Genomic DNA, 27,338 nt, shown 5'->3' with positions numbered 1-27,338 from the left:
TAATAATAATAATGATGATGATGATGATAATAATATACTTATTATTATTACTGATTTCATAATTATTAATCTGTTAATAATACTAATTATTATTAAAAAATGTTAATAGAAGAACTTAATTACTTCAAATTATTTGCTGAAATTACCCGTTTTAATTCGGACAGATAATTAATTAGTAGTTTTTAATTTCTTAAAATTATTATTTACTGAATAATTTTAATTACTCTTTGATTTAACGACCTTATTTTTGAATAATTGGTTTTTATGTTCAATAATATTTTTTGCATAAAACCAAACAATTTTTCATTTGCAATGCTAACCATTTCATTTTTCTCATATTCAGTTTTCGAGAAGAGAAAAAATAAATTAATGATATTTACCTATTTTTATCAAATTATGTATTTATCAAGTTGTTGTCAATGATGATGATGATGATGATGATGATGATGATGATGATGATGAGTCGGTGCTAATAATAATTAATGACTTCTAATTAATTAGGTTTCAGCTACTAATTACTACTAATAATAATAACTCGCTGATAATAATTAATTATTGATAATAATTACTGCTAATACTTAATTACTGATATTAACTAATTACTGATAATTTTTCTCATTACTAATTCGGAATGGTAATTAATAATTCAGAAATAATCATTTTATATTTATATTAACTCTTATTAATTATTTTGAAAATAAATATTTAATGTTAATTATTTATATTAGAATTATTATCAGAAATTATAATGCACATATTTATATGAAATAATTAATTATATTATTTTTATCAATAATTATAATTATTTTTTGCTAATAATAATGATTTTTTGATAAAAATTAATTACTGATTATAATTACTTACTGATAATTACTTCCTTAATTATAACAATGATAATTATTACTTCGGAGTGTTAATTAATTAATGATAATTAATAAATATTTTAATAATGTTAACTATTAATTGGGATATAATCATCTTATATTTATATTAATTCATATTAATTATTTTATAAATATATAATTAGTGTTACTTATTTACATTATTATTATTATTATTATTATTATTGATTTTATTTTTATTATTATTATAAGTAATTATAATTAATGCTGTTATTATTCTCCAAAAAATATTTCATTAAGTGAAAGTTAAATTATAAAATTTCAATTATTCATTATTGTTAAACTAAAAGAATTATAAAAGCAATTCCTATTTCAGGAATTAACTAAAAATCGTAATTATAACAAATTAATTACTTCATAATAAAAATAAATAATAATAAGAATGATTAAATTAAAGTAATAAACGGTTCAAGTTGAATTTAATGACCCATATAATTTTACGGGTTTGACATATAAATGTCAATTTATGTGGACTCATAGACTGTATGAATTTCTTAAAAATGGCAGTTTATAAATAGTAATAAAAATGGTGATAAAAATCATTAATGTTTATTAACTTCCCAACTTCCCCATACTTAGTACGGGGTCATTCACTGGTATATATATTAAAGGAATGATTTCAGGCCAAATCCCCCTACAGTCAGACATGTGGCCCATCTACATTCAGACACCTATCACTCCAAAGATTTATACAAAATGGACACGTGTCAAATACTAATTAATGGTGGTTCAATAATAGAGCTCACTAGACATGTGTCAACTTCTGATTAGTGGTAGTTCAAGAAAAGAGCCGACTAACATGTAGAGTTGTGAGAAGTGGGAAGCTCCTACTTTCAATCATTTCCTAAAACAATGGAAACTGTGCTATTAATTATTGTTAACAACTAAACTAATTAATTAATTCCAACTATTGATTACTAATAATAATTACTATTAACTACTTCAAATTAATTAATTACAACTATTAATTACTAATAACAATTATTGTTAATTATTAATTAATTACTGTTAACTACTTCTAATTAATAAATTCCAGTTATTAATTACTAATAATAATTACTCACTGATAATAATTAATTACTGAAAATAATTTTTTATAATAATTATTACTATTACTTAATTGCTGATAATAATTAACTAGAGATAATATTGCTCATTATTAATTCAGAAAATAATTTCTTATAATAATTATTGCTAATACTTAATTATTGATAATTTATTACTGACAATATTGCTCATTATTAATTCAAAATGATAATTAATAAATATTTTCATAATGGTAATTAATGATTCAGAAATAATCACTTTATATTTATATTAACTCATATTAATTATTTTGAAAATAATTATTTAATGTTAATTAATTAGTTTATAATTATTATAAGAAATTATAATTCATACATTTATATGAAATAATTAATTATACTATTATAAGTAATTATAATTAATTATTACTAATACTAATGATGATAATTTTTACTTCAGAATGTTAATTATTAATTGGGATATAATCATTTTATATAAATATTAATTCATATTAAATATTTTATAAATATATAATTAGTGTTACTTATTTACATTATTATTACAAGTAATTATAATTAATACTATTATTATTCTCCAATAAATACTTCATTTAGTGAAAGTTAAATTATAAAACTTTCAATTATTCAACTTTGTTAAACTTAAAGAATTATAAAAGAATATTATTTTATGAATTAACTAAAAATCGTAATCGTAACAAATTAATTACTTAATAAAAATAAAAATAAAATAATAATAATAGTAGTAATAATAATAATACTTTAATATTACTGATTTCAAAATCAATTCAAACATAATAAGAATATATTAATAGTTAATAATAATAATATACTTATTATTATTATTATTGATTTCATAACTATTAATATATTATTAATCTATTAATAATACTGATTATTATTAACAAAACGTTAATAAAAAAATTAATTACTTATAATTATTTGCTGAAATAACTCGTTTTAATTTAGACAGATAATTAATTATTATTTTTTAATTTCTTAAAATTATTATTTACTGAATAATTTTAATTACTCTTTGATTTAATGACCTTATTTTTGAATAATTGGTTTTTTATATTCAATAATTTTTTTGCAAAAATCCTTATAATGTTTCATTTGCAATGCTAATCATTTTATTTTTCTCTTATTCAGTTTTCCAAAAGATAAAAAAATAAATTAATTATACTTACCTATTTTTATCAAGTTGTTGTCATTGATGATGACGATGATGATGAGTCAACTTTTTGAAAGAGAGGGGTACTAATAATAATTAATGACTTCTAATTAATTAATTTCAGCTATTATTTACTAATAATAATAACTCACTGATAATAATTTCTTATAATAATTACTACTAATACTTAATTATTGATATTAACTAATTGTTGATAATATTTCTCATTATTAATTCGGAATTATACTTAATAATGATTTTCATAATGGTAATTAATAATTCGAATATAATCATTTTATATTTATAATAACTCATATTAATTATTTTGAAAATAAACATTTAATGTTAATTATTTATATTAGAATTATTATCAGAAATTATAATTCATACATTTATATGAAATAATTAATTATATTATTATTATCAAAAATTATAATTAATACTTATATTAATTAATATAAGTATATTATTATTATCAACAATTATAATTAATTATTACTAATAATAATTCTGATAAAAATTTGTTACTGATTATAATTACTTACTAACAATTAATTCTTTTATTATAAAAATGATAATTATTACTTCAGAATGTTAATTAATTAATGATAATTAATAAGTATTTGAATAATGTTAATTATTAATTAGGATATAATCATTTTATATTTATATTAATTCATATTAATTATTTTATAAATATATAATTAGTGTTACTTATTTATATTATTATTATTATTAGTAATTGTAATTAATACTATTATTATTCTCCAATAAATATTTCATTTAGTGATAGTTAAATTATAAACTTTCAATTATTCATTATTGTTAAACTAAAAGAATTATAAATGCTTACTATTTCAGGAATTAACTAAAAATCATAATTATAACAAATTAATTACTTCATAATAAAAATAATTTGATATTACTTATTTCAAAATCAATACACACATAATAAGAATATAAAATTAGTAAATGATAGGAATAATAATATACTTATTATTATTACTGATTCCATAATTAATAATATATTGATGAAGGGTGATTTGGCACGACCTAGCAAGAAGGGGACACGTGGGCGCGATTTGATCAAGGGATGACAACTTAGCCTGGCAAGCCTAGTTCGCAACATTTGGAGCTCAGGTATCCAGCCACCTCGGCCCAAAACCCACCTCGGTGTAGAGGCACCTTGGCATCCAATCCAGTTCGAGACTAAAGAGTCGAAGTACCACCTCGGAGCTAATGACTCGAATCACTACGTAACCGACTCCAGAGGCCTCTCCAATAGATTCCAAGTTTCTCGAGATCACGATGAGCTAACAGCTCCCAACTTTTCCAAGATCACGATGAGAACATGTTTCGGCTCCGCCAGAGTCGGAGGTGAAACGATAAGCCTTATCTACATACCTCTCCTTCAAAAGCGGAACGAACCTTATCTCCACACCCTAGAGATCCCGGAGCTCTTTCGTGAGACCCACGACTACTCTAGTATATAAAGGCAGAAACCTCAAGGAAAAGGTACGTGTGATTACTCTACTCTCTAGCACTCAAGCTCTCAAGCATTCAACTTGCATTTACAACATACTTACTGACTTAAGCATCGGAGCGACCTCGTTGGGTTAGCTTCCCCGGGTTCTCTGATAGATTGTTTTGCAGACCAATCCAGCTCACCGTCTACCTGGAGTCTAGATCGTCCTCCAGCTAGGAGTAGTCAGATCGCGCACCATCATATATTATTAATCTATATTACTCAATAAAGACTTGGAATAAAAAAATATTCAAATTACCACTAAATGAATGAACTAAAAATCTATGAGTATTCTAATTGACTTGAATTTGACACATCAACATGCCCAAAATTATAATTTCAACCTACATTTTCTATTTCTATCTCCCAATTCCCATAATTCAAACATACCATTAGGTTATGTACGTGTTTCCCTACCTTTTTTCTTAAAGATAAATTCTACCTAGTCTACGTGCACTATGGAGAGCTTAGACTCAAAATCCATAACCATGATTGGCCAAAAGAAGTGTTGCCACCTAACTTGGAGGTGACTTCCATACTCAGGATGGTCCCATTATTCTCCCTTCTTTCATGTTTCCTTTGTTTGATGGGTTTTGGAGTCTTGATTATATTATCAGTTGGTTGTAGCCATACATGATGATGACTTGATTGTAGTCATATATTTTTCATCTCTTACTCCAGAGGATGGATGCATCTGCTAATGTTGTTTGGCATGGATTGTTTTTCTTAGCAGCTCTTTGAATGATTTTCTTCCCTCTTTGCCTCTTTGAATGGATATCATTTAAATGCTTTTTATCCATTCATATATCCCTAATTAAGCAGTATTGGTGATATTATTGTAAACATCCATTTAATTTTACTATTTTATAAATAGATTAATGATTTCAAAGTTATTGATACTTTTTTTGGGGTGAATTGCTCAACAGGAGATTGATTTTTTATTGTTAAATAGTAAATTTCAAATTAAATGATATTGTAGTTGCCCCTTGCTTAGTATGAGGTCATTGTCTAGATAAAACATGGTAAGTCTCTTAAATCAAATAAAGAGCCTACCCTAAATGTTTATTATAAATAATTAAAAAAATAAAATAATTCAAATTAAATCAAATAATTACTTGCTAAAAATTATTGGATTAAGTAAATAATAATAACAATCAATTATTTATAGAAGTAATTAATAATAATAACAATCATCAAGTACTTAATAAATAAATAATAATAAACGAAATAACAATCATTAGTTATCATTAATGCTTATTCAAAGCATTCTCCATAATAAATACCAAATACAGTAATTAAACCTTAAATATAATCAATGTTTATTAACAGTCATTAAAATTGTTAAGCCAAATCATTAATGTTTATTCTTAAATGCAAAATGTGAATTAACAAATCTATTATATAAAAATTATACTCGATTGGAAAAAAAATATTTTAAGTAAATATTTAAATAATTACAAATTTAGTTATTATTATTACTATATGACAAAAAATTTAAATTAAATACTAAAATAAATTAATAGTAATAAGAATAAGAATGGTTAAATTAATGTAATAAACGGTTCAAGTTGAATTTAATGACCCGTATAATTTTATGGGTTTGACATATAAGGGTCAATTTATGTGGACCCATAGATTGTATGAATGTCTTAAAAATGGCAATTTATAAATAGTAATTCACTAGTTTTATTAAATGAATTTACGTACAAGGGAGGATGAACAAACTAGGCCAAGATTTCCTACAAACTTTTCCTATCCACTCTCTACCCGTCATGAATTGGAGCCACACATCTCTTAATTCATAATAGAGATTTGTGGCTCCCAATTCACGGTGGGTAGAGAGTGGGTAGGAAGTCTTGAGTCGAACAAACCCTCATTCGCTCAAACGCTCAATAGTTGGAGTGTAGCTCCTATCACAACCATCACGTGAAGCTCCCACCCGCTGAACATGTCATCAAAAGGTAAAGAGATCGTCGGTGCTTCGAACACCACGCATGCAGCGGGTGATTTTGAATCCTACTTCTTGCATGCAGTAAATGTGGAGGATAATAGCCAACTACCTAGCTTTGAACCACTCGAGGAAGTGCAACAAGTCATAAACTTAACTCTAATAAGACTCTGTTTGGTTTGCGGGATGAGTTGGGTGGAATGAGAAATGATGGGATGAGAAAGTGTGAAGTTTTCATTTTCCATCATTTGGTTTATGAGAAAATTATTGAGAGAAAATATGACATAAATCAGAGTTGAAAATAAAACTATTTAGCTCCAAAAAATCAATTGTCCCTCTAAAAAGTTTCAAACTCATTGAATCCATAATTTTTCACATAACAACGGACTATTGCTATCCATGAAATGGCATTTGTGAGATGACACTTTAACCCACTTTGTCCTATAGTATCATGATTCATAAATTCTTTTTCTTCCTGTAGTGATTTCAAGTGCCCATAGGCTCCAAATTAGATGATAGGGATCACGACTGGTGACATGGGCTTGGATGAAACTGTTCCAAGCGAAGGTATTCGACAGGGAATTTGGTCGAACTACGGTGGGTGATTGCAATTTTTCAGGTTTAGAGGAGATTTAAAGCTGGGCTTCAACAGTACTGGCTTGCCAAAGTTGGGATTCGTTTATTGGTTTCTGGGCTTTGAACATTGTATCTGTTACAGTTGAAGGGCATCTATTTCTTCTATAGTTGAATAAATTCTGAAAATAATTAATTATCAGAATGAGTTGAGTGCATTTGGAAATAATTTATAAAAATCACAATTTTAATGGAAGGAACGATAGTGGTGTTTGGAAACATTTGGTGGAAATCATTGTATCCATGCAGTAGACAGGGGAGATAACATAGAGTAAGAGATGGAGAGTTGAAGAGAAGAAAAGAGCTCTGTTTTTTCAAGAAAAAATAGGTTATATCTTGATCGAAGTAAAATGGTAGAAGGAAATCAAACGCTGAAGAGAGAGAGAGAGAGAGAGAGAGCATTGGCATTGGTTGTCGGAAACCATGGAAGTCGGGCACACTGTGATTGCAGCATAGGAAGTGGAGACAATCATCTATCTGAAAATGTCACCGGAAGCTTGGATGTTGCTATTGGGCATAGGAGGTGGAGAAGACAGACAACAAATTCTTTTAACAAGCAAGCCAGACAACAAATCCCAGTTTTTGAGAAAGTACGTGTCCCTATTTTCCCATCCCATTTTCGTGTGTCTTAAAAAACAAACAAGGGAAAGTGGAATATTTTAGGAATATTCCATCTTTCCCACCTCTTTCTGGCAAATCAAACGGAGCCTAAAGGGTCGCGTTTTTCCAAGACAGCAACTTAATGAAGATTCATTATCGACCCATGTTAGACTACAGAGGAAAACCTCAGGTCTTGTAACGGTTCAATTTTTGGAAGGAGGCACAGTCTAGAATTCTCATTTACCACTCACGAAGATAGAGTTATTACACTAGAGGGTGGGCCCTGGTTCTACCGGTCGAGTTGGATACTCCTAGAGGAATGGAAAGATTCTCTCACAGGTATGGTTGGTAAGGTTTGAACACAAAGAATCTATATGCAAATCCACATACTTCCTAGAGGAACAGTAGAAGGAAGAGTTAACTTCCTTGCCAGTGTCACAGGCCAGGTCCTGCCAAACTAGGAGAAAATACAAACTGGCCACTTGGTACGAGGCTTGTACGTAAAAAAGAAGATTCTCATTGACTTAAAGAAAGCCACTGTGCACTGGAAGATTCATTCTTTACCATGGGAAGCTAGATTTTGTTATGAACAACTCCCGCGTATTTGCATCAACTGTGGGCTAGTAGGGCACATCTGGAAACTCTACGACATGGTGATATTTAAGTTTGTCGTTGTAATTTAGATGAGAAAGATGGAGCAATAATGCATGAAATTGTAAAGAGCTGAAACTTTACAACATGGTTGTCTCGGTTTTTGTGGCATAATGGGGGAGCATTTGTCTTCATGTTAATTCACAGATCCCTTTTACAGCTGTGCTAACCATCTTCGGCTGTAGATGAAAAAAAAATCAGATTTAAATTTATCAACTATAGCCAGGGAATTGATTCAGGAAAAATTATCACTACAAGAAAATCGGTCTAAGCCGGCCTGAAGACCGCTGGCTTTGGTCTTCAGTCCGCCCCCTAAACCTCTGCCGGCTTAGGTCAAGATTGCCGGTTTAGACAGAAAAGACCGCCTCCTTTAAGGACTGGTCCGATGCGGTTCAATCATCCCTAAGCCAGCGGTATGTCATAACCACCGGCTTAGAGTTAATAAAGGTGGCAGTTAGGACCGTCGGCTTAGAGCTCCTTGGACCGCCGCCTTAGGTCCCTTAGGTGGCGGTCAAGACTGCCGTCTTAGAGCTCTTTGGACTGCCGCTTTAGGTCCGTCGATATGTTGCTTCCGTTTTAGGTGACGGTCAGGACTGCCGTCTTAGGTCCGTCGATATGTTGTTTCCGTTTTTAGGTGGCGGTTAGGACCGCCGTCTTAGAGTTCTTTTATGTCTAAGGTGGCGGTTGTATGACAGCCGGCTTTGATTGTTTTTTTTTTTAATTATTTATATCAATTTGATTTCAACATTTTTTTAGCACCTGTTAAATACAAATCTCATGATAGATAATGCATACAAATCAATTTAAATAGAAAAACTTTTATTTAAATTATTAATTTTTATAATATCCAAAACAAATTGCTTAAATACAATATCCGATTAACAAAATAAAGTACAAAAATCAATATAAATGCAACAGCAGCAGCACCTTTTATCATATTCTCCCTCCTCCTCGGCAAACTCTTCAATCAGCATACGCTGTCTCTCAGTCAAAAATTCCTGCATGGTGTTTGTGCCTTAGAAACTCCTTTCTCAAACTTGAGAAAAAGAAAAACCGAGCAGGAAACTCTTAAGATCAACAAGAATGACAACTTACGTTGGAATGCTGACAATGAAATGCACATATTGATCCCCATACGAGGCAGAGCTCCTTGTTCTAATCCCTAAAGAAAGAAATATCATGTGAGATAACTAATTAAATTTGAAAAGAAACACCAAGAAAAACTATTGCAGATGAGATAAGTGTCACGTTGTGGATAAATTTGATGCTCTGTAAAACTATGGTAGAATGGAGTGATAACCCTCAACCCCATGGTTCGAAAATTTTTAGGCTTAAAGACAAGGATAACAAATGCAAATATTACATCTACCAGCTTATAGAAGCAACTTAATTTTTTTGGGAAAATTTATGGTTTGCTTCCCCTCAAAAAATTTTATTGTTTTTCTGAATGTATTGTCCCTAACCCTCACCTGTGCTATAGTACCCCCTTGTATTGTGATGGATTCCCCCACTTGTCACTATTCCCAGCTGAACAAAACCTATAAAAATTTGAGGAGAAATTACTAAAACCCCCTAATTTTTAATTTGGAGGCAGCCCCAAGTCTTGGAATTTACAGTTCTCACCTTTTTTCTTTAGTACAACCATCTGACCAGGTTGGGTGCCTGGGCGAACCAGAAACCAAAGTAAAGTTAATCATGCCAGGATATTCTTTGGTTTACATAGTAGTGAAGTATAAACAGGAACTGCAATTGCATAGTAATGAAGCATCTCTTCCCACCCCTCATTACTATAAAAGATTCTAAATTTCAAATTCCACAATTGTTTTTGTTCGGAAGAGATGCTAATGCCTTTGCTGATATGCTTGCTAAACAAGGGGTGCGAAGGAATAGCTTATTTTGGGCTGTGTTGTAAGTTTACTTTCTGTTGGGGAGGGCTATGAGGGTTTATCCCTTCCCTTTCTTTGTACTAAAGTTATTCCTTTTTACTAAAATTGATTCTGTTATTGATAAAAAAACATGCCTAAGCTTGTTCTTGATGTTATGTTTTTATGTGGAATCTGTGGGCAAGAAAGAACTGAACCTGAAAACTTTATGGTTTATATGTAGAACATTAAGTCACTCAACTATGATGCACACTAGCTAGGTGTAAGATATCATCAATTCTAGTATATCAAGATAGAGTGATAGATATTCAAAGATATCTTATTATGTAATTAGTTACTAAGGGAAGATATGGTAAGGATATGCCCAGCAGAAGAGAAAACTAATGAAGGTTTCATTTGCCCCTTCTTTCTCTGGTACATGGTTTATAATGAATAACGATTGGTGTTATTATATTGACTTTAAAACATAAATGAATCAAAGGGAAGAACCATAGAAATTTATCAGGGAAAGCAGCAAACCTTACATGTTTTTTTTGGCCAAAAATAATTGATAGCTAAAAAAGGCTTTAACAACTTTATAACCAAGCAAAGAATTAGACTTTTCAAATCAATGAAGCATTATTATGTCTACAAAAAATCATCTATCTTTGCAACTTCACAAGTACAGACAGACATATGAACTTTTCTTATCACAATGGATTAATAGAGTCCTCGAAGCTACTAGATGAAAGCATACTATCAGCGGGTTCTCTGTTGACAACAGGTTTGCAACATGTGCTTCAGAAGCATCTAGACCCTCCACATCAACAGGACCATCTTCTGAAAGGTCTCCTACACCAAACCCTGATGTAAATTGCACAAGCACCATTAGAATATGTTTTGTGGTGCTCCAATTGCATATTTTTACTTTGAAGCATTTCAAAAAGAAATGCATGAGTCATCAAAGGACAACAAAGCTTGCAGAAAATCAAAACAAGATAATGATTTCAAACCTATCCAACGTTAATCTATCTTACATGCAGTGCAAGGAAAGCCACCAAAGATTGCTACAGGTCGAGTAGGAGCTGTTGGTCATATCCATTAATCTGTATCATAGAAATTCAAAAAACATAAATGATAAATATATCAAATAAAACAGGAAGCAATTCTTCAATCATTGGAGATGATGGTAACCATTGATATACAATGTAATCTATACAAACAGAGGAAAAAATGTTTCTAATCCTTACATTTGGAAGAGGAAGGGTTTCCAGGAGCTGGGACCAGCTGCACAAAAACAATGGAAAAATGAGAAAATCTCTTATATCTCTGTTAAAGAGAAAATATCTGCTCAGAAGGAAAAAAAATAACATATTCTATGATTATGAAATAAGAGAAGCAGATTTTTGGGTGGTTTTATTTCGTGTTTTTAAGAGGGTGGGGCTGGTTTCGAGTTGAAGTTTGTTTCTTTCTTCTCTCAGGTGACTGCTAGTCATCTTCCTTTGTATTTTCTTTTTTTATTTTAATAAAAATTTATTTTTATTATAAAAAAATAAAGTAGATAACTTCAAGACACCAGCTACAGTTGTGTCAATCTATTTAATCTTGGGAACACACTCAAAATGGAGTATCTTCCTAATGGCAGAAAACTACAAAGTTTATAATATGAGTGCTTAAGTATTGAACAAACAAAACAGCTTCCATTTTAACTTGAGTCAAGATTTATTGTTAGCCATCATAATTTGGGATAGGGAAAAGAGTACTGTAAGCTAGCATAAATATATCTTTGGAAGCAAGTCACACTTACATATGAGGCCAAACTAGTCTGTTTGTTCAGTTGGCTGGGTGACTCTTGTGGTGAGCTAGAGGTCCCCTACTCAAGCGTTTCAGCATATTCACTTTCCACATACAAAGCAGCTTTCCAAGCAAAGCTTAGAGAAAAAGAGAGAAAGATAAGCACAAAAAATTATGTTTTGTTTTAGTTCATGGCACCGGTTTTCTCTCCCATTGAATCACTCAGAATGAGAATCTTAATGAAAAGGATGTATGGCTGAAGAAAGCTAAGTTTAAAATTAAGTTACTCTTGCAAGAGAACAGGGCAAGGGATTCGACATTCTCTGACTCATCTTCTCCTATTTTTTGCAACAAAAAGGTTGCCAACTCCTCAAACACAAGGTATATACTCAAGATAAAGGGATAAAGATAATATCTTGCCAATGTTACTAATAGAGGAGAGAGTAAACACAAACAAGTAATTATTCCCAGTCCCTGTCTCACACGTTGTTCAAGTAGCAGCTTTTCTAGTGAAACATAGTAATAATACCTTGAGCCATGTAGCCAAACTATAGTACGTAGCCTGGTGCTTCCCTTTGGGTCTAACCACATGGGTCCTCCCAAACTCGAATGTCTTTCTAGTAGTTGTAGCTCTACTACCTGATATTTTGCATCACCAAAGTTAACCACATAAACAACAAAACAACAACCGTACGTACGTAGAAGAAATATAGAGCAAAAATTTTATCATTAACCCATTATTGTTATAAAAAGCAATATAGAAAACCTAGCTAGATTAAGAAAAGACCCAAAGCAGCCAAGGGACAAATATCCATTACTTAGGTTAGGGGATGGAACTCTATTATTAAGAGTAAACTACGCTTTATGCAAAGCCAGATAAGACTTAAAGACAATAACGAATGAGGGAAGAAGAGACTAACCAGAACATATTGAAGGGCTAGTAAAGCTCATCTTAACAGCTCGGAGAACTGCACTAAAAACAAACCCAACCCGCCTATTTCTGAAACAACTGACAAGAGCTCCTCCGGCAATGCAATGAAGAAACACCCAAATTAATAATCTCTATTTATACGCAACTGGGTGGCCCACTACAAGATATTTAACATCTAGCGGCAGTTTGATAGGGGGCTAAAAGATGGCTGCCGCCTGCCGCTAAAAATAATAGTCTATCGCGGCAGTCAATTAAATCTGCCACTATAAACTAAAGCGACAGCCGCTGTACTAAAGGAACCACCAAAATGAATTAGTTTCCATTTACCTCATCCTCCTCTACCTTTTTTTTTTTTTTTATTTATTCTTCCCGCCCCTCTCTATATTGTTTATCACTCTATCCCTCTCTCTGCCTCTCATCTTCTCCTCAGTCCTCCCACTGACATCTCATCACTATACAAATCACTGTCTAAATCTTTGTGCCAATTTAATTTCAATCTGCGAAATGCTAGGGTTTCTATATTCAATATTATGAGAAAGAGGAGCACATAGAGGAGAAGTGGCAATGAGGGTCTTGTTGGAAGATTCTTTGTGTTTCTACAATGGAGGAGGACAGTTTGAAAGGATCAAAGGAGCATTTTCTACAATAAAGGTCTGACCTTGCTAGAGTGTATAATGCGACTGGGTTTCTATTGTTGACGACTCGCATTCACCTTTCACCGGTGTCGGCAGCCGAGGGAGTTGAGATCTGGTTGTAGGACCGTGTTGCTGGGAAGCTCGTTCCTCAAAGGTGTGTGGCTCGGCTTGATCCCTAATTTGGCTCTTTCGGTTGTTCATCTTTTACAATTTATGGTCTTTTATTGTATATTGTTTGGTTTTTGTGAGATTTTACTCGAACTTCTCGAAAGAGTGGTTCTGAATTAGGTTGTTTTGAAAATCCATAAGTTGCCTTTAAGTGATTGATTTGGTTGTAACTAGGAGTGTCGATATTTGGGAGGACATTTTATTTTCTGTTATAATTGTGGAGATGCTACATCAACAATTAACCATTTCGTGTCGAGAATACAGAGGAGATGTGATCTAATATGGTAATGGCAATTATGATATTTCAGAGAAAAAATGAAGCGTTCATTTTTTATATTCCCCTATCCATATAATTCATTTAACCGTAAGATAGGATCCAGTTACTTCATTGAAACTTAAATAGAAAGTAGCAACTCTCCTTTTCGACGATTGACTTGGTTTTCATTTGTTTTCCATAGTTAGGCCTTGGTACTATCAGCTAGAGGTTCCTTTAAAATAGGTCTCCTCTGGCCAACGTTTGAGCCAACTACAAAATTAAGTGCACCATTGAGGCTATTATATTTCAAAATTTCCTACCTTAATTTATTCTGTAAATTGTCACACTGGTAGTTGAGGTAATGGTGATTCATGAATTCTTTGATGAAACTTGGGATAGTGTTTTATCAAAGGTACTAAAGCTAGATGTAGTCATGTAGAACATTTGGAACATGGTTAATTTGCAATTTGGTCACTTCAAATCCTAGAATGCATGGCTTTGGGGACTTTACCAGTGTTCCCACTGGAACTTTTTGTTGCAGGCTTATCTGTAGTTTTGAATGATTAGAAATGGAGGCTAAGTTGAGGGCTTGTGTATGAGATGAGGGTCTCATTGGCGATATGCTGGTAATGATTTGACATGACTGCACCCATTGTTGTGACACCTAAATCAGACTAATTAATTAGTCAAGTGTTAATGGCTGGTTGTGCCAATGAGAAGTTACAAGCACTTACACTGCTTAACCATGCATGTGCAACCATAGAAGATGGAAGATGATGTTCTTTGCATTATAACAGATTAATAAAAGGAACAAAAAGTATTTACTTACCCGAATCTTCTACCACCAACGGAGTAGAGGGTCTAAGGCCATTCATTGATTGGTTTCGCATTGGTTAGTTCAAAAGCTATCACCAAAGGTTCACTACTATGGAAGATAAATTACAAGAGAAAAGAGAAGTGATCCAGTGAGTCTTCAAAAGTCCACCATAGCCGAAGTTATCAGCGGAAGGTATCGGAAGGGTGTCACTAATCCCACCAGCAGAACATGAGCAAGAAACAAACAAATAAATAAATCAATTTCTAAGAAAAGCTCGAAGATGGGATGGACAACATCAGAGGATAATGGTGCATCATTGCAATGTCAACGGCCATCTGAATCTTTCCTGAATTATTATGATAACCTAAACATGTGAAATGGAAAACAGGAGATAGAAAAGAGAAAAGCGTACCCGGCCTGACTATTATGATGGTTCAACAGCTTCAATCCTTCAAGTCTTCAGCCAAGTGTAGATTTCCCATCACAGGGGCTCAACAACTTCAGTCCTTCAATCCTTCAAGTCTTCAGTCCTTCTCCGTGATCCTACGGCTCAAAGTTCGACAGCTAAAACCTAAAAGAGAGGAATCACGGCTCTGATGTATATTTACAGAAGATAAAGTATTTGTGTCATGTTGGGAGTCCAAGTTCTTTCATGACTCCCCAATTGACGAGCTGAGTAACCTTCGAGACGTTCAGTGCGAGTAGGATGCTTCCAGTAGCATCCTCCTAAATTGAAAACTGAAAAGTGGGAGATGGTCTATCAATGTACGTCTCTCATGTATTAGTTACATAACAGGGTAATGTGCATGAAGAGGCGTCTTGTTGATAAACTCAACCAAAGATGTGTGAAGTGTCAACTCTATCAAGGAATTGTAAGTCCCTTCAATATGTGCTTAGGGGAAGTGAATACAAACTGTGTCACTCGGACAATCAGAGCCATAATTGTAAGGGATGAAAGCGTTAAATACTACATGAGACGACCTCTTCTTCATGTAGAACAAGCAGAACATAATCATCCTGGGTTTGCAACATCGAGTCTTATAGTCATCACAGTGTATATCCCCTTCATTGTTCTTGAATACAATGGGACAATGTGCAATGTCTACTTTTGTTGGACCACAAGTCAAAGTCTACATTGAGCATTTGTTCAAGGAAAGAAACTTGTCGAGAAATCATTACTACACAATCGTTGGGAGGCCATTGCAGGTGATCAAATGATCAAGTTACTATTCTACACTGGAATCAACATCATGGAGGACATCGATACTGTAAGAATGCAAGGTCGCAACTCGCAAGTCCCAATACAAGGTTGTAAGGGATTCAAACAATGCTTGTGAGTTATATGAAAATCATCCTAAATGCCAAAGTCGAGCAATCATTCAATATGGAAATCAACACCATTGAGGATATCGACGTCGTATAGAGCTCCGTCACTTCATCCTCGAGGGGGCATGATGGAGGCCCATCTCATCAGGGAGGCCCATCTCATCATATGGGCGACAACTCATGGGAAGAATTCAAGATAAGCCAAAGAACTCAAAGAATCCAAGATAATTCAGGAATTCAAGATACATCATGAATTCAAGAATCCAAGATAATTCAAGAATTCAAGATTATCCCAAGATAATTCAAGAATTCAAGAATTATCAAAATTCAAGAATTCAAGATCCATCAAGAGTTCAAGAATTCTAGATAATCCAAGATTCATGCATGGATAAGATCAAGGGAGATCGGACGGGGGAGATCAAGTCAAGAAGAGTTCGATCATATCTACAAGTTTGAAATGTTTAGATCAAATCTAAATTCTTTTCCTAATTCTTTTATAATTTCTCAATGTATTATAAATATTGCTATTTCCCAGAATTATTAATCAATTCATACTTCGGATTTCAGAATTTCTTCAAGTTCTCTTCTTCCTATTTTCGCCACCTTTTCTCTCTCCTAGAGAAATCGGTGTTATTCGCTAGGTGCTAGCGAACGCCCGGTGCTTGCATAGCCAGCTCCGGTTCTCATTGCGTCCACGCTGCGTCAGGTGGTATCAGAGCAGGGAATTCGCCCAGTCATGTCCAACCCAGACGGTAGCAGTTGCAACCCACCCCGTGACGAAGATCAGGGGTTCCCAGCTGTTTGGAGAGCAATCGAAGAGCAGCGTACAGCCACATGTAACATCAAACGGCAGTTGGCAGAGGTGACTGAACAACTGCAAACCTTGTTACGGGAGGTTGTCCCACGATTCCGGGAAAATCCACAGCAGATCGCAGGAGACGACCACGACAGACCACCCGTCGCTACTGCATCCCAACGTCCAGTTCTTGACGACGACAGTGATGATGATTTCGAAATTGGTGGTGCTCCAATTCTTCCCGACAACGACAGAAACGGTAGAAATTGGCACAATCAAGGTAATTTCAACCCCCGTAGGAATAATGATGAATTTAAACTCAAGGTAGATATTCCTACTTTTAGTGGAGATCTTGGTATAGAGGGACTTCTGGATTGGATCACAGAAGTCGATAGGTTCTTTGATTACATGGAAATACCAGAGGAACGACGGGTAAAATTAGTAGCTTTCCGATTAAAGGGAGGCGCATCTGTTTGGTGGGAACGGATGAGAGAGACCCGGATGAGAGAAGGAAGGGGTCCTGCTCGAACCTGGAGGTGCATGAAACAATTAATCAGAGGTAGATTTTTACCTCCTGACTATGAACAATATATGTTTGAATCTTATCAGAGGTGTGCGCAGGGTTCTCGTAGTGTTAATGAATATACATCTGAATTTTTGAGATTAGCTGAAAGAAATCAATTATCTGAAAGTGATAACCAGCAGGCAGCCCGTTATCTAAGCGGTTTAAGACCGTCTATCAGAGATAAAATTGGGGTACAGATGGTTCTTAGTGTGCAGGAAGCAAGGAACCTAGCCTTGAAAGCAGAATTAATGTTCCAGGACAAGGTACGCAGTGATAATTATCGCCGGTACAGCGGGAGCGACAACAGGCCGGCAACTGTCGATAGGAACAAATCAGTTCCGGCAGCACAACCTTCTCACCCGGCAAGTACAAGTAACGTCGGTAAGCCTACTACAGGAGGACATACTCGAGGTAATCCTTCCAACCCTCCTAAACCCAGTAACCCTTATGCAAGGCCTGCTCCTATTAAATGTTTTAAATGTAATGAGGTTGGACATAGATCCAGTGACTGTCCCAGGAGGAAGGCAGTTAATATGGTAGAAAGGGAGGAGGAAGAAGATATTGAGGAGGAAGTATATTGTGGACCTGATGGGGAGGATGAAGAGGGTCCATATGAACATGAGGAGTATACTTGTGTGGTAAGAAAATTAATGTTGTCCCAGAAAAATAAGGATACTTCTCAAAGGCACAGATTATTCCGTACCAGATGTACTATCGAGGGAAAATTATTTAATTTAATCATTGACAGTGGTAGTCAGGAAAATATTATTTGCAGGGATGCCATCCAACAATTACAGCTGATTCCTGAAAAACATCCCAACCCATACACAATTGGGTGGATCAAGGAAGGAGGCAGCGTACGAGTGGAAGAACGCTCCAAGGTACCTTTTCAATTAGTAAGTACCATGATGAAGCATATTGTGATATTGTAGATATGGATGCTTGCCATATTTTGTTAGGGAGACCTTGGCAATTTGATACAGATGCAAGGCACATGGGTAGGATGAAGACCTACCAACTTGAAAAAGAGGGTATACGTTACACTTTGTTACCCATGGCTGATAGACCTGTTCATGGGCTGGGTCGGGCCGGGCTTTCACTTGTCACTAATGAAAATATACTAGACCCGAGCCCGAGCCCGGCCCGACCAACGGGCCTATAACTTGGGCCCGAGCCCGGCCCTGGTAAAAAGCCCGAAGCCCGAGCCCGAAGCCCGACCAAATTGAAAAAAAAAACAATTTTCCCTATTCAAATTAGAATTAAAATTTCAGATAAGTATTTTTTTTCTATTTAAATGAACAATGGGCCTACAAGATGGTATTTTTCCCTTTCTTTTATATTTTAAAACACAATTTTACATTCTTAAATAAAAAAATTTATTCAAATGGACATAATCACATAAATAATTTTAAGTTTAATATTAGGTTGGGTCGGGCCGGGCTATTTTGACAAAACCCGAGCCCGGCTCGAATTTATTGCGGGCCGGGCTTTTTGGCCGGAATTTAAGCCCGCGGGCCTATAAAAATGTCCAAGCCCGCCCGGGGGTCGGGCCGGGCCGAGCCGGCCCGTCGGGCCACCCGGCCCATGAACAGGTCTAATGGCTGAAGAGAATATTCCTAAGGCCCCAAAAGCCAATGAGAGAAATTTTCTTACTATTACCCATCATCATGCTGAATTTATGAAAGAATATAAGGATACCCACGAGGTACATTTGTTAAAGGGAAAAAATATGAATGAAACACTGGAGGAAAATAAAATTCCAGTGGAAGTGCAGGGACTACTTGATGAGCTCCATGATGCAGTTTCAGATGAGTTACCACATGAACTCCCACCCATGCGAGATATACAACATCACATTGATTTTGTTCTTGGTACTAGAATCATAATTCCCCTTGTAAATTCTTCAAAGGTTAAGGTTTGTGGTCGACGTGTAGCTACGCCAGAAGACCTTAGTTTGATGCAAGAAATCGTACTGTGTGTAAGCTTTCACATTCACAGTTCCATTTTCATTGAGGGTGATAAGTCTTCATGGAAGTTAGAAGTTCCTTCATACTTCGATTCTACTCTTTGTCCTCTTCCAGCTCTTTTCAAATTACTGAAAATTAAGCCATATCATAAGGTAGAAGTTATCCCGAAAGATCTTGACAAGCGAAAATGTTCCTTAAGCCTAGAGGGTGATTCAGATGAAACTGCAACACTCTTGCCTCTTTTGAAACGAAGAAAGGGGAGCCAACATCCTGAGCAAAGTAGCGATAAACAAGTTATCTCAAAGTCAGCTCTAAATAAGCTTGTCGGTACTGCAGATACATACAATCTAGAGGAAATGGATCCCCCAAAAACACTCATGTGTGGTCTAAAGCCGTATCAGAACCAAGCCCTTTATTGGATGACAGAATCGGGGAAGGGAATTGATGTTGAGCAAGCGGCCAAAACACTTCATCCATGTTGGTCTGCCGACCGTATATGTGATAAGAGAGCGTCTGCAATTTATGTTAACAATTTCTCAGGGGAAGCTACTACACAATTTCCTAGTGCTTTAATACTTGCTGACCTTCATCGCTACCAACCAGAGACGACCCTCGCATATCCTAGCCACGACTCGGGGTCGAGTCTTTTCCAAGTGGGGGAGAATGATGGAGGCCCATCTCATCAGGGAGGCCCATCTCATCATATGGGCGACAACTCATGGGAAGAATTCAAGATAAGCCAAAGAACTCAAAGAATCCAAGATAATTCAGGAATTCAAGATACATCAAGAATTCAAGAATCCAAGATAATACAAGAATTCAAGATTATCCCAAGATAATTCAAGAATTCAAGAATTATCAAAATTCAAGAATTCAAGATCCATCAAGAATTCAAGAATTCTAGATAATCCAAGATTCATGCATGGATAAGATCAAGGGAGATCGGACGGGGGAGATCAAGTCAAGAAGAGTTCGATCCTATCTACAAGTTTGAAAGGTTTAGATCAAATCTAATTTCTTTTCCTAGTTCTTTTATAATTTCTCAATGTATTATAAATATTGCTATTTCCCAGAATTATTAATCAATTCATACTTCGGATTTCAGAATTTCTTCAAGTTCTCTTCTTCCTATTTTCGCCACCTTTTCTCTCTCCTAGAGAAATCGGTGTTATTCGCTAGGTGCTAGCGAACGCCCGGTGCTTGCATAGCCAGTTCTGGTTCTCATTGCGTCCACGCTGCGTCAGGGCATTTGTAAACAAGTGAATTTTTAAGCCAAATAAATAGGTTTAATTTACATGACAGCCTATGAATTAATATGGGCCCCCATGGGCCCAAGGCCCAAGTTTACATAAATATGTCTTTGTGGCCTAAAGATCTAAATGTATTATGTCCAATCTAGCCCATCTCTTATTGTAATAGGGTGGTCCTATTGGCAAGACCACTAACTCCTACATAATAGTGCATGCATGGGAGTAAACCCTAACCCAACACCCCACTCACATGAGATTAGTTAGCTAAGTGGGCTTGCAATCACATTGCAAGAATCTCTCAGACACCAACACTGAAGATTGCAAGCAACCACATGCTCCTGCAACCTCCAGCAACTATAAGATCAGGAGAGAAGAAAGAAGGGAAAAAATTTTTCGTTCTCTACAACACACTTGGATTCAAGCTCTCCCAAGAAGATCAAGCCACCACAAAATGGTCATTCTTACAAAAGCATCATTCACAACCGATCAAGCACGAAGCCCGAAATGAAGAAATCTACATCAAATCTCTCAAAGCACCAAAATCAAGGAAATCTACATCAACACTTCAAGAACTATGAGATACACGCCAACGTCTTCGTCTTCACCAAATCCGACCGTCAATCAGAGGATGCTCACGTCATCGAGCAGAAATCAAAGAGAGTTCATTCCCTTGTTTGTTTCTTTATTACAAATTTATTTTTGTAATTTATCTTCATATTTTGTTTTAATCAAATACACAAAGTTTGTGTCGAAAGTCATTAACGCGATTTTGGTTGTCGTCATGTCTTGGTACTTTGTTGGAGACTTGAATCTAGTTGCGAACCCAAGGTGGAATTGGATTAACCTGGTTGACCTGGTTCAGGCCTGTGTTCTATAGAGGCACCTGCTGAAGGGGTACCTGTTGAAGGGGTATCTGTTGACTGTGTCAAGGTACTTGCTGGAGGGGTACTTATTGATGTCGTTGCCCCCTGTTACAAAGGTGAATTTGTTATCCCAGGATTTGAGTTGCTCGCTCATCCCTTGCACACACTGTACCAAATCGTAGAACTGGCGCGCATCAACCGCTGCAGGAGCTACTACGGGCTCGACCGCAGGGGGAGGCGCGTTCACATTCTCCAGTGTTTTGGCTGGGTGCAAGGGAACACCAATCTGGCCAATGGTGATAGTAGGGATTTGGCCATTGATGTTGGTAGGTAGATTGCTTGAGGATGCCATTACTGAACTTTGAAAGGAAGTAAAAAGAGCAGTTAGCTTTTTGTTGCATTTCCCACAATTGGCGCCAATTGATGTTGCGCAATCTGGATGTTGCCTCGTGTCAGATGACTCAGACTCTAATGTGGAGGTTCGCTAAGTTGAGCTGAGCTAAAGCTTGCCAAGCAAATGCTGATGTGTTCGAGCTGAAACGTACTGTAGACGACTAAGAGAGATGAGTGTGACCAGGTATCTTTTACTTGAGGAGGGCACTCCAATGCTTAAGTCAGTAAGTGAATGAAGATTTCTCAGAGTGTGAAGGAGCTTGTGAGTATTAGTGCATGTACCTTACCAGGTGGATTTGGACACCTTTTATAGTCATTAGGAGCTCGAGGCCTCCTGGCAACGACCCCGAGCTTCTGGAAGAGCTACTTTCGCAATATTGGGCGTATTAATGTGTCAATTGCGAGTTCTATGCGGCGGTTATAGTTCGCTCGAGTAGAATCTGGCGTGCGGTACGGTGAGCTGTTCTAACGGTTGCGGTACCGGCGCCCTTGGTAGACAAGTGCTGGGAACAGTTAGTGAGCTCACCCTTGCGAGTCCACTTAGCTCGCCTCAGCTCGACCAACTCCTTGGACAGGTCACCATTAATCTTACGGGCTCTCTGCCAGCTCGCCCTTGCCAAGGTGGAGTTCGAGTTGAGCGAGGTGCTCCAAGCTAACCTACCAAGTTGGTATGCTGACTCAATGCTGAGATGTCAATAGGGGCCACATGTCGCCACTTGTTTGGGAGGACCAAATTATCCCTCATCACTTTTTACAATAAATTATAGCGTGTACTTGACACTTTGGCCCCTCAAAACTTTGTTTTGTGACAAAGTTCAGCACTTTGCCTCAAAACTTTGTCAATTTACCCCTTGATCAAAGATCCCATGGGCTATCAGCATCAATGACAAAAATCATGTAACATATCCATTATAAAAAACAGTATTTGAAGATCAACCGTTGCTTGTTCAGGGCATTGAATATGAAGTGCTGGTACAATAACACTTCTATAAGGCTATGTTTGGTTTGAACTTTGAAGGAAAAGGTAGAGAAAAAAAAGGGAAAGATAGGAAAACCAATACAAGGGTTGTAAAGGTTTACCTACGTTTCCCTTCCTTACATAGCCAAAAATAGATCCAGTCCCAGTAAAAGGTGGATGCATCAAACGACGAATGAGGATCTGCAGACCACCTCCTTATCTGACACATTCTCTAATTCATCGACCTAGCTTCTCTCTCTAACATATATAAATATATGCACAATAGGTAGGTTCTGGTAGGAATATCACCATCAGCATCAGCATCACCGTTACTGTCACGACGTCCACCATCACCATGTATACCGATCCCTTCCGGATCTGTCCCGACCTCGAACGTGCTGTCTCATACCCTTACAACCCTCTGCACAATGAAGTTGAACAAGAGGGAACTCCGGTGCCTGGCCGGAGACCGATAAAAGTGATATCATCTATATTGTTGAGTGGAATCTTTGTTTTAGCTTTGGTAATGGTGTTTCTCTGTGTTCAAAGATCACAAGAGCCATTAACAGATGTAATGGAAAGGAATCATCATCACTCACTTCCATCTTCTACACCTGTGGGGGTATCACGTGGGGTATTGGAAGGGGTGTCGGAGAAGACTTTCCGTCTCTATTCTAACAAAGGAGGAGTCACGTATCCATGGACCCAACCCATGTTGTCTTGGCAGAGAACGGCTTACCATTTTCAACCCGAAAAGAACTGGATGAATGGTGGGTTCCCAACTTCCCATCTTTCTCTCTCTGTCTCTCTCAATTACCCAATATTTTCTTCTTTTTTGTTTACTGTTTCTCATCTCATACTGACATGAATTTTGCCGTTCCGTTCTCACTGTTCTGATCCAATCGCGGCGGAATCTTCTTATGTTTTGCTCCAGATCCTAATGGTAAATCCTCTGAACAGCACAGATCTCTACTTTCTGGAATTGCATATTATTTATTTGAATCCCTTTATGGCTTTATTACATATAGGTCACCTGGGTTTTGGTCAATACTTGGATTTAGCTATTAACTTACACTTACAGTTTTAGTGTTTGAAAATTGTTTACATGACAATTTTAAACTTTTTAAAACTCCACTTTACCCGTTTATGGCACCTTTTTTTATTATTATATGCACAAAGTCACCCTCAATTTAGGCTTTGGCTGAAGGAAATTTATTCTGAGGGTATTGTTGACTATTGTCCATACAATTATGGGAGGTGCCACAAACATCAAATTACAAATTGGACAGTTGAAAAGTTTTAAATATCATTCAGCCACTTATAACAACTTGTTAATAATTGAGGCCTTGAGGGGTATAATAGCCAACTTAATCCGAAACAATAAGGTACCGTGGCCCTAGTTCCATACTTCTATTTGCCCCCAACAATTCCAATTGGACGGAGTTGATCAGCCATCTAAACGTCCCAGGCTCCAACAGTATGTTTAGATATATATATGTAAAACTAAAAAAATGGGCCAATGTATTGGAATAGAAATGTGTTGTCTGACCCGAGGAAATGTTACGTTGCAGCGCCAATGTATTACAATGGATGGTACCACCTATTCTACCAATACAACCCTGAGAGTGCAGTGTGGGGCAACATAACGTGGGGCCATGCCATCTCAAAGGACCTCATCAACTGGGAGAATCTTCCTTTTGCCATGGTCCCTGATGAATGGTACGATATCAACGGTGTCTGGACCGGTTCGGCCACGCTGCTCCCCGATGGTTCTATCGTCGTCCTTTATACCGGCTTCACCAAAGACAAGGTTCAGGTCCAGAACCTGGCCTACCCGGCCGACCCCTCAGATCCTCGTCTCATCCACTGGGTTAAGTATCCCGGCAATCCGATCCTGGTTCCACCGCCCCATATTCGCGACTTGGACTTCCGAGATCCCACCACCGCCTGGTTCGGTCCCGACGGCCATTGGCGCGTTGCTATCGGCTCCAAGATCAACGATACCGGCATTTCTCTAGTGTATCATACCACCAACTTCACCACCTACGAGCTTTTGGATGGACTGCTCCATGCCGTTCCCGAAACCGGAATGTGGGAATGCGTGGACTTCTATCCTGTCTCAACCACGGAAAAGAAAGGCCTGAACACGTCGGACAATTGGCCTGGAGTGAAGCATGTGCTCAAGGCCAGCCTCGACAACACTAAGATAGATTACTACGCGCTCGGAACTTACTACGTAGAGAATGATACATGGATCCCAGACAATGAAATGGCGGATGTGGGATTTGGGTTGCGCTATGATTATGGTAAGTATTATGCTTCCAAGACATTCTACGATCAAAACAAGCAGAGAAGAGTGTTGTGGGGTTGGATTGGTGAGAGCGACAGCGAGGACGACGACATAAAGAAGGGCTGGGCATCAGTTCAGGTACTGTAATTCTTTTTATTTCAGTGTAGCTAGCTATTAGAATTGAACTAGCTAGACCAATGGATTTATGAAAAAATTTTACATGTACATGATGACTTTGACGTTCGTACAGAGCATTCCAAGGGTGGTGCTGTTTGACCAGAAGACTAGGAGCAATCTACTTCAATGGCCAGTGGAGGAGGTGGAGAACTTGAGATCGAATCTTAAGGAATTTAACAAAGTGGTAGTCGGACCTGGAACAGTCGTGCCACTCGACGTCGGCACAGCGACACAGGTCTGTTTAGCTTAATTAATTACTTAATTTATTGCATTGACTTCAGTTGATAAGCTTCTTGTCCTGTGGCAATGGTAACAGTTGGACATAAGTGCCGAGTTTGAGATAGACGGTAAGGCATTAAAAGGGGCCACCAGAGATGACATTGTTGGTTACAACTGCGTCGTGGGTGGTGGGGCGAACTACTTGTGATTATCGATCTTCGGAATTAAAACAATAAAAGTAGAAGTGTAATACCTGGGAAAACATTTAGTGATGAAAATAGATTTGATGGCTTTGCAAACACCGTCTGCAACTATGTCTCAGAAATGAGTGAAGAAAAAAACACCACCGAATCCATCCATACCTAGAGTTGAATCCACATTCATTGAGAAAACAATGTGCTTGATTTCCTCAGAATTTGGAACTCGTGTCAAACTATTGTTATCCTCTTCTGTGATTAAATGAGGTATATATAGACTAAAGCAAGTAGTCATGATTCAAGACTTTCTCCTCAGAGAGAAAGTTTTCAAAATAGCTTACTGCTTGGGTTTTAATGAGATTCATGTCATCAGTCATAGTACCATTAATCTCTAGTCTCTTTAAAGCGGATTTGTTTCTCGCAATTTTAATAGAAGTGTGGATGAAGCGAGAATTTTTGTCACTTTCCCGGAGCCATTTTTCTCTAGATTTTTGTTTGAGAAAGATTTCTTCTTGAAGTAAAACATGTTCCAAAATATTCTTTACATTGAGAAGATTCTACTGGTTCTCATAGTTGTTGTTGACGAGGATCATACTCTCAGCTTCAAGAACATCATTCTCTGCATTTAACACACTTGCAAACACATCTCCAAAAAGTTTCCCGATTCCATTCTCTTAAGCATTGCTTTAGCAGCTTTAGTTTAGAAGAGAGAATAAACAGATCATTCCACTCAATGGGTTGATTCCAAGAATTTTGAACTAAGTTATAAAAATCTGGGTGTGAGATCAACACATGTTGAAAGCAAAAAGGCTTCAGACCATGAAGCATATTGTCCTTATGCAATAAGCTTCTAAGCTTTGCTGGGGTATGAAGAACATAATTAAAAGTTGCATTGCTTTTCAAATTCACACCCACATTTGCAAGGTAATATGCACACCTATTTCCTTCTCTCAATGAGTGACCAATAGAATATCTCATGTTACCAATAATTCGTTTGATCTTTATACAAGTGTAGGCAATTGACCATGGGTGAGATGTTGTCCCGTTAATGATGCCGACTAACACCTCATTGTCACTCTCTATTTCTAATTCAATGATTCCAAGTTGGAGACAAAAGTCTAACCCATCGAGAAGAGCCAAAAACTCAGCTTGGATGGAGGAAGTATAGCCATAGAAATTGTAGAAAGCAAAGCAAAAACCTCCCAAGGCATCCCTAATAATTCCACCCCTACCACTGTCACTTGGGTTCCCCCTACTAGCACCATCTATATTTAATTTATAATGATAATGGATTGGAAATTTCCATGCTAGCACCATCTAATTTTCCTTCACCTAACATCCTTGGTTGTAATATTAAGAGTTTGGAGCACAAGGTTGTTAGAGCTAGCATTGAGAGGG

General features: G+C 36.3%; 1 protein-coding gene across 1 annotated transcript; it reads left to right on the top strand.

The window, feature by feature from the left end:
- Nucleotides 1-24,628: 24,628 nt before the first annotated feature.
- LOC104598713 (beta-fructofuranosidase, soluble isoenzyme I-like) lies at nt 24,629-25,981 on the top strand. Its single transcript, XM_010260892.2, has 3 exons — nt 24,629-25,485; nt 25,598-25,759; nt 25,841-25,981. The coding sequence occupies exons 1-3, from the start codon at nt 24,634-24,636 to the stop codon at nt 25,949-25,951; spliced, it is 1,125 nt and encodes a 374-aa protein (XP_010259194.2). The 5' UTR covers nt 24,629-24,633; the 3' UTR covers nt 25,952-25,981.
- The last annotated feature ends 1,357 nt before the right edge of the window (nt 25,982-27,338 follow it).

This window comes from Nelumbo nucifera, chromosome 6, assembly GCF_055504915.1.
Source record: "Nelumbo nucifera cultivar China Antique chromosome 6, China Antique-T2T, whole genome shotgun sequence".
Classification (NCBI taxonomy): domain Eukaryota; kingdom Viridiplantae; phylum Streptophyta; class Magnoliopsida; order Proteales; family Nelumbonaceae; genus Nelumbo; species Nelumbo nucifera.
Note: the sequence above shows the minus strand (reverse complement) of the source record. Positions and strands in the feature narration are given on the sequence as shown.

Coding starts and splice junctions, on each gene's coding strand:
- LOC104598713 (XM_010260892.2), top strand. CDS start 24,634: ATGTATTACAATGGATGGTACCACCTATTCTACCAATACAACCCTGAG. Junction 25,486..25,597: donor AGGGCTGGGCATCAGTTCAG/GTACTGTAATTC, acceptor ACGTTCGTACAG/AGCATTCCAAGGGTGGTGCT. Junction 25,760..25,840: donor ACGTCGGCACAGCGACACAG/GTCTGTTTAGCT, acceptor CAATGGTAACAG/TTGGACATAAGTGCCGAGTT.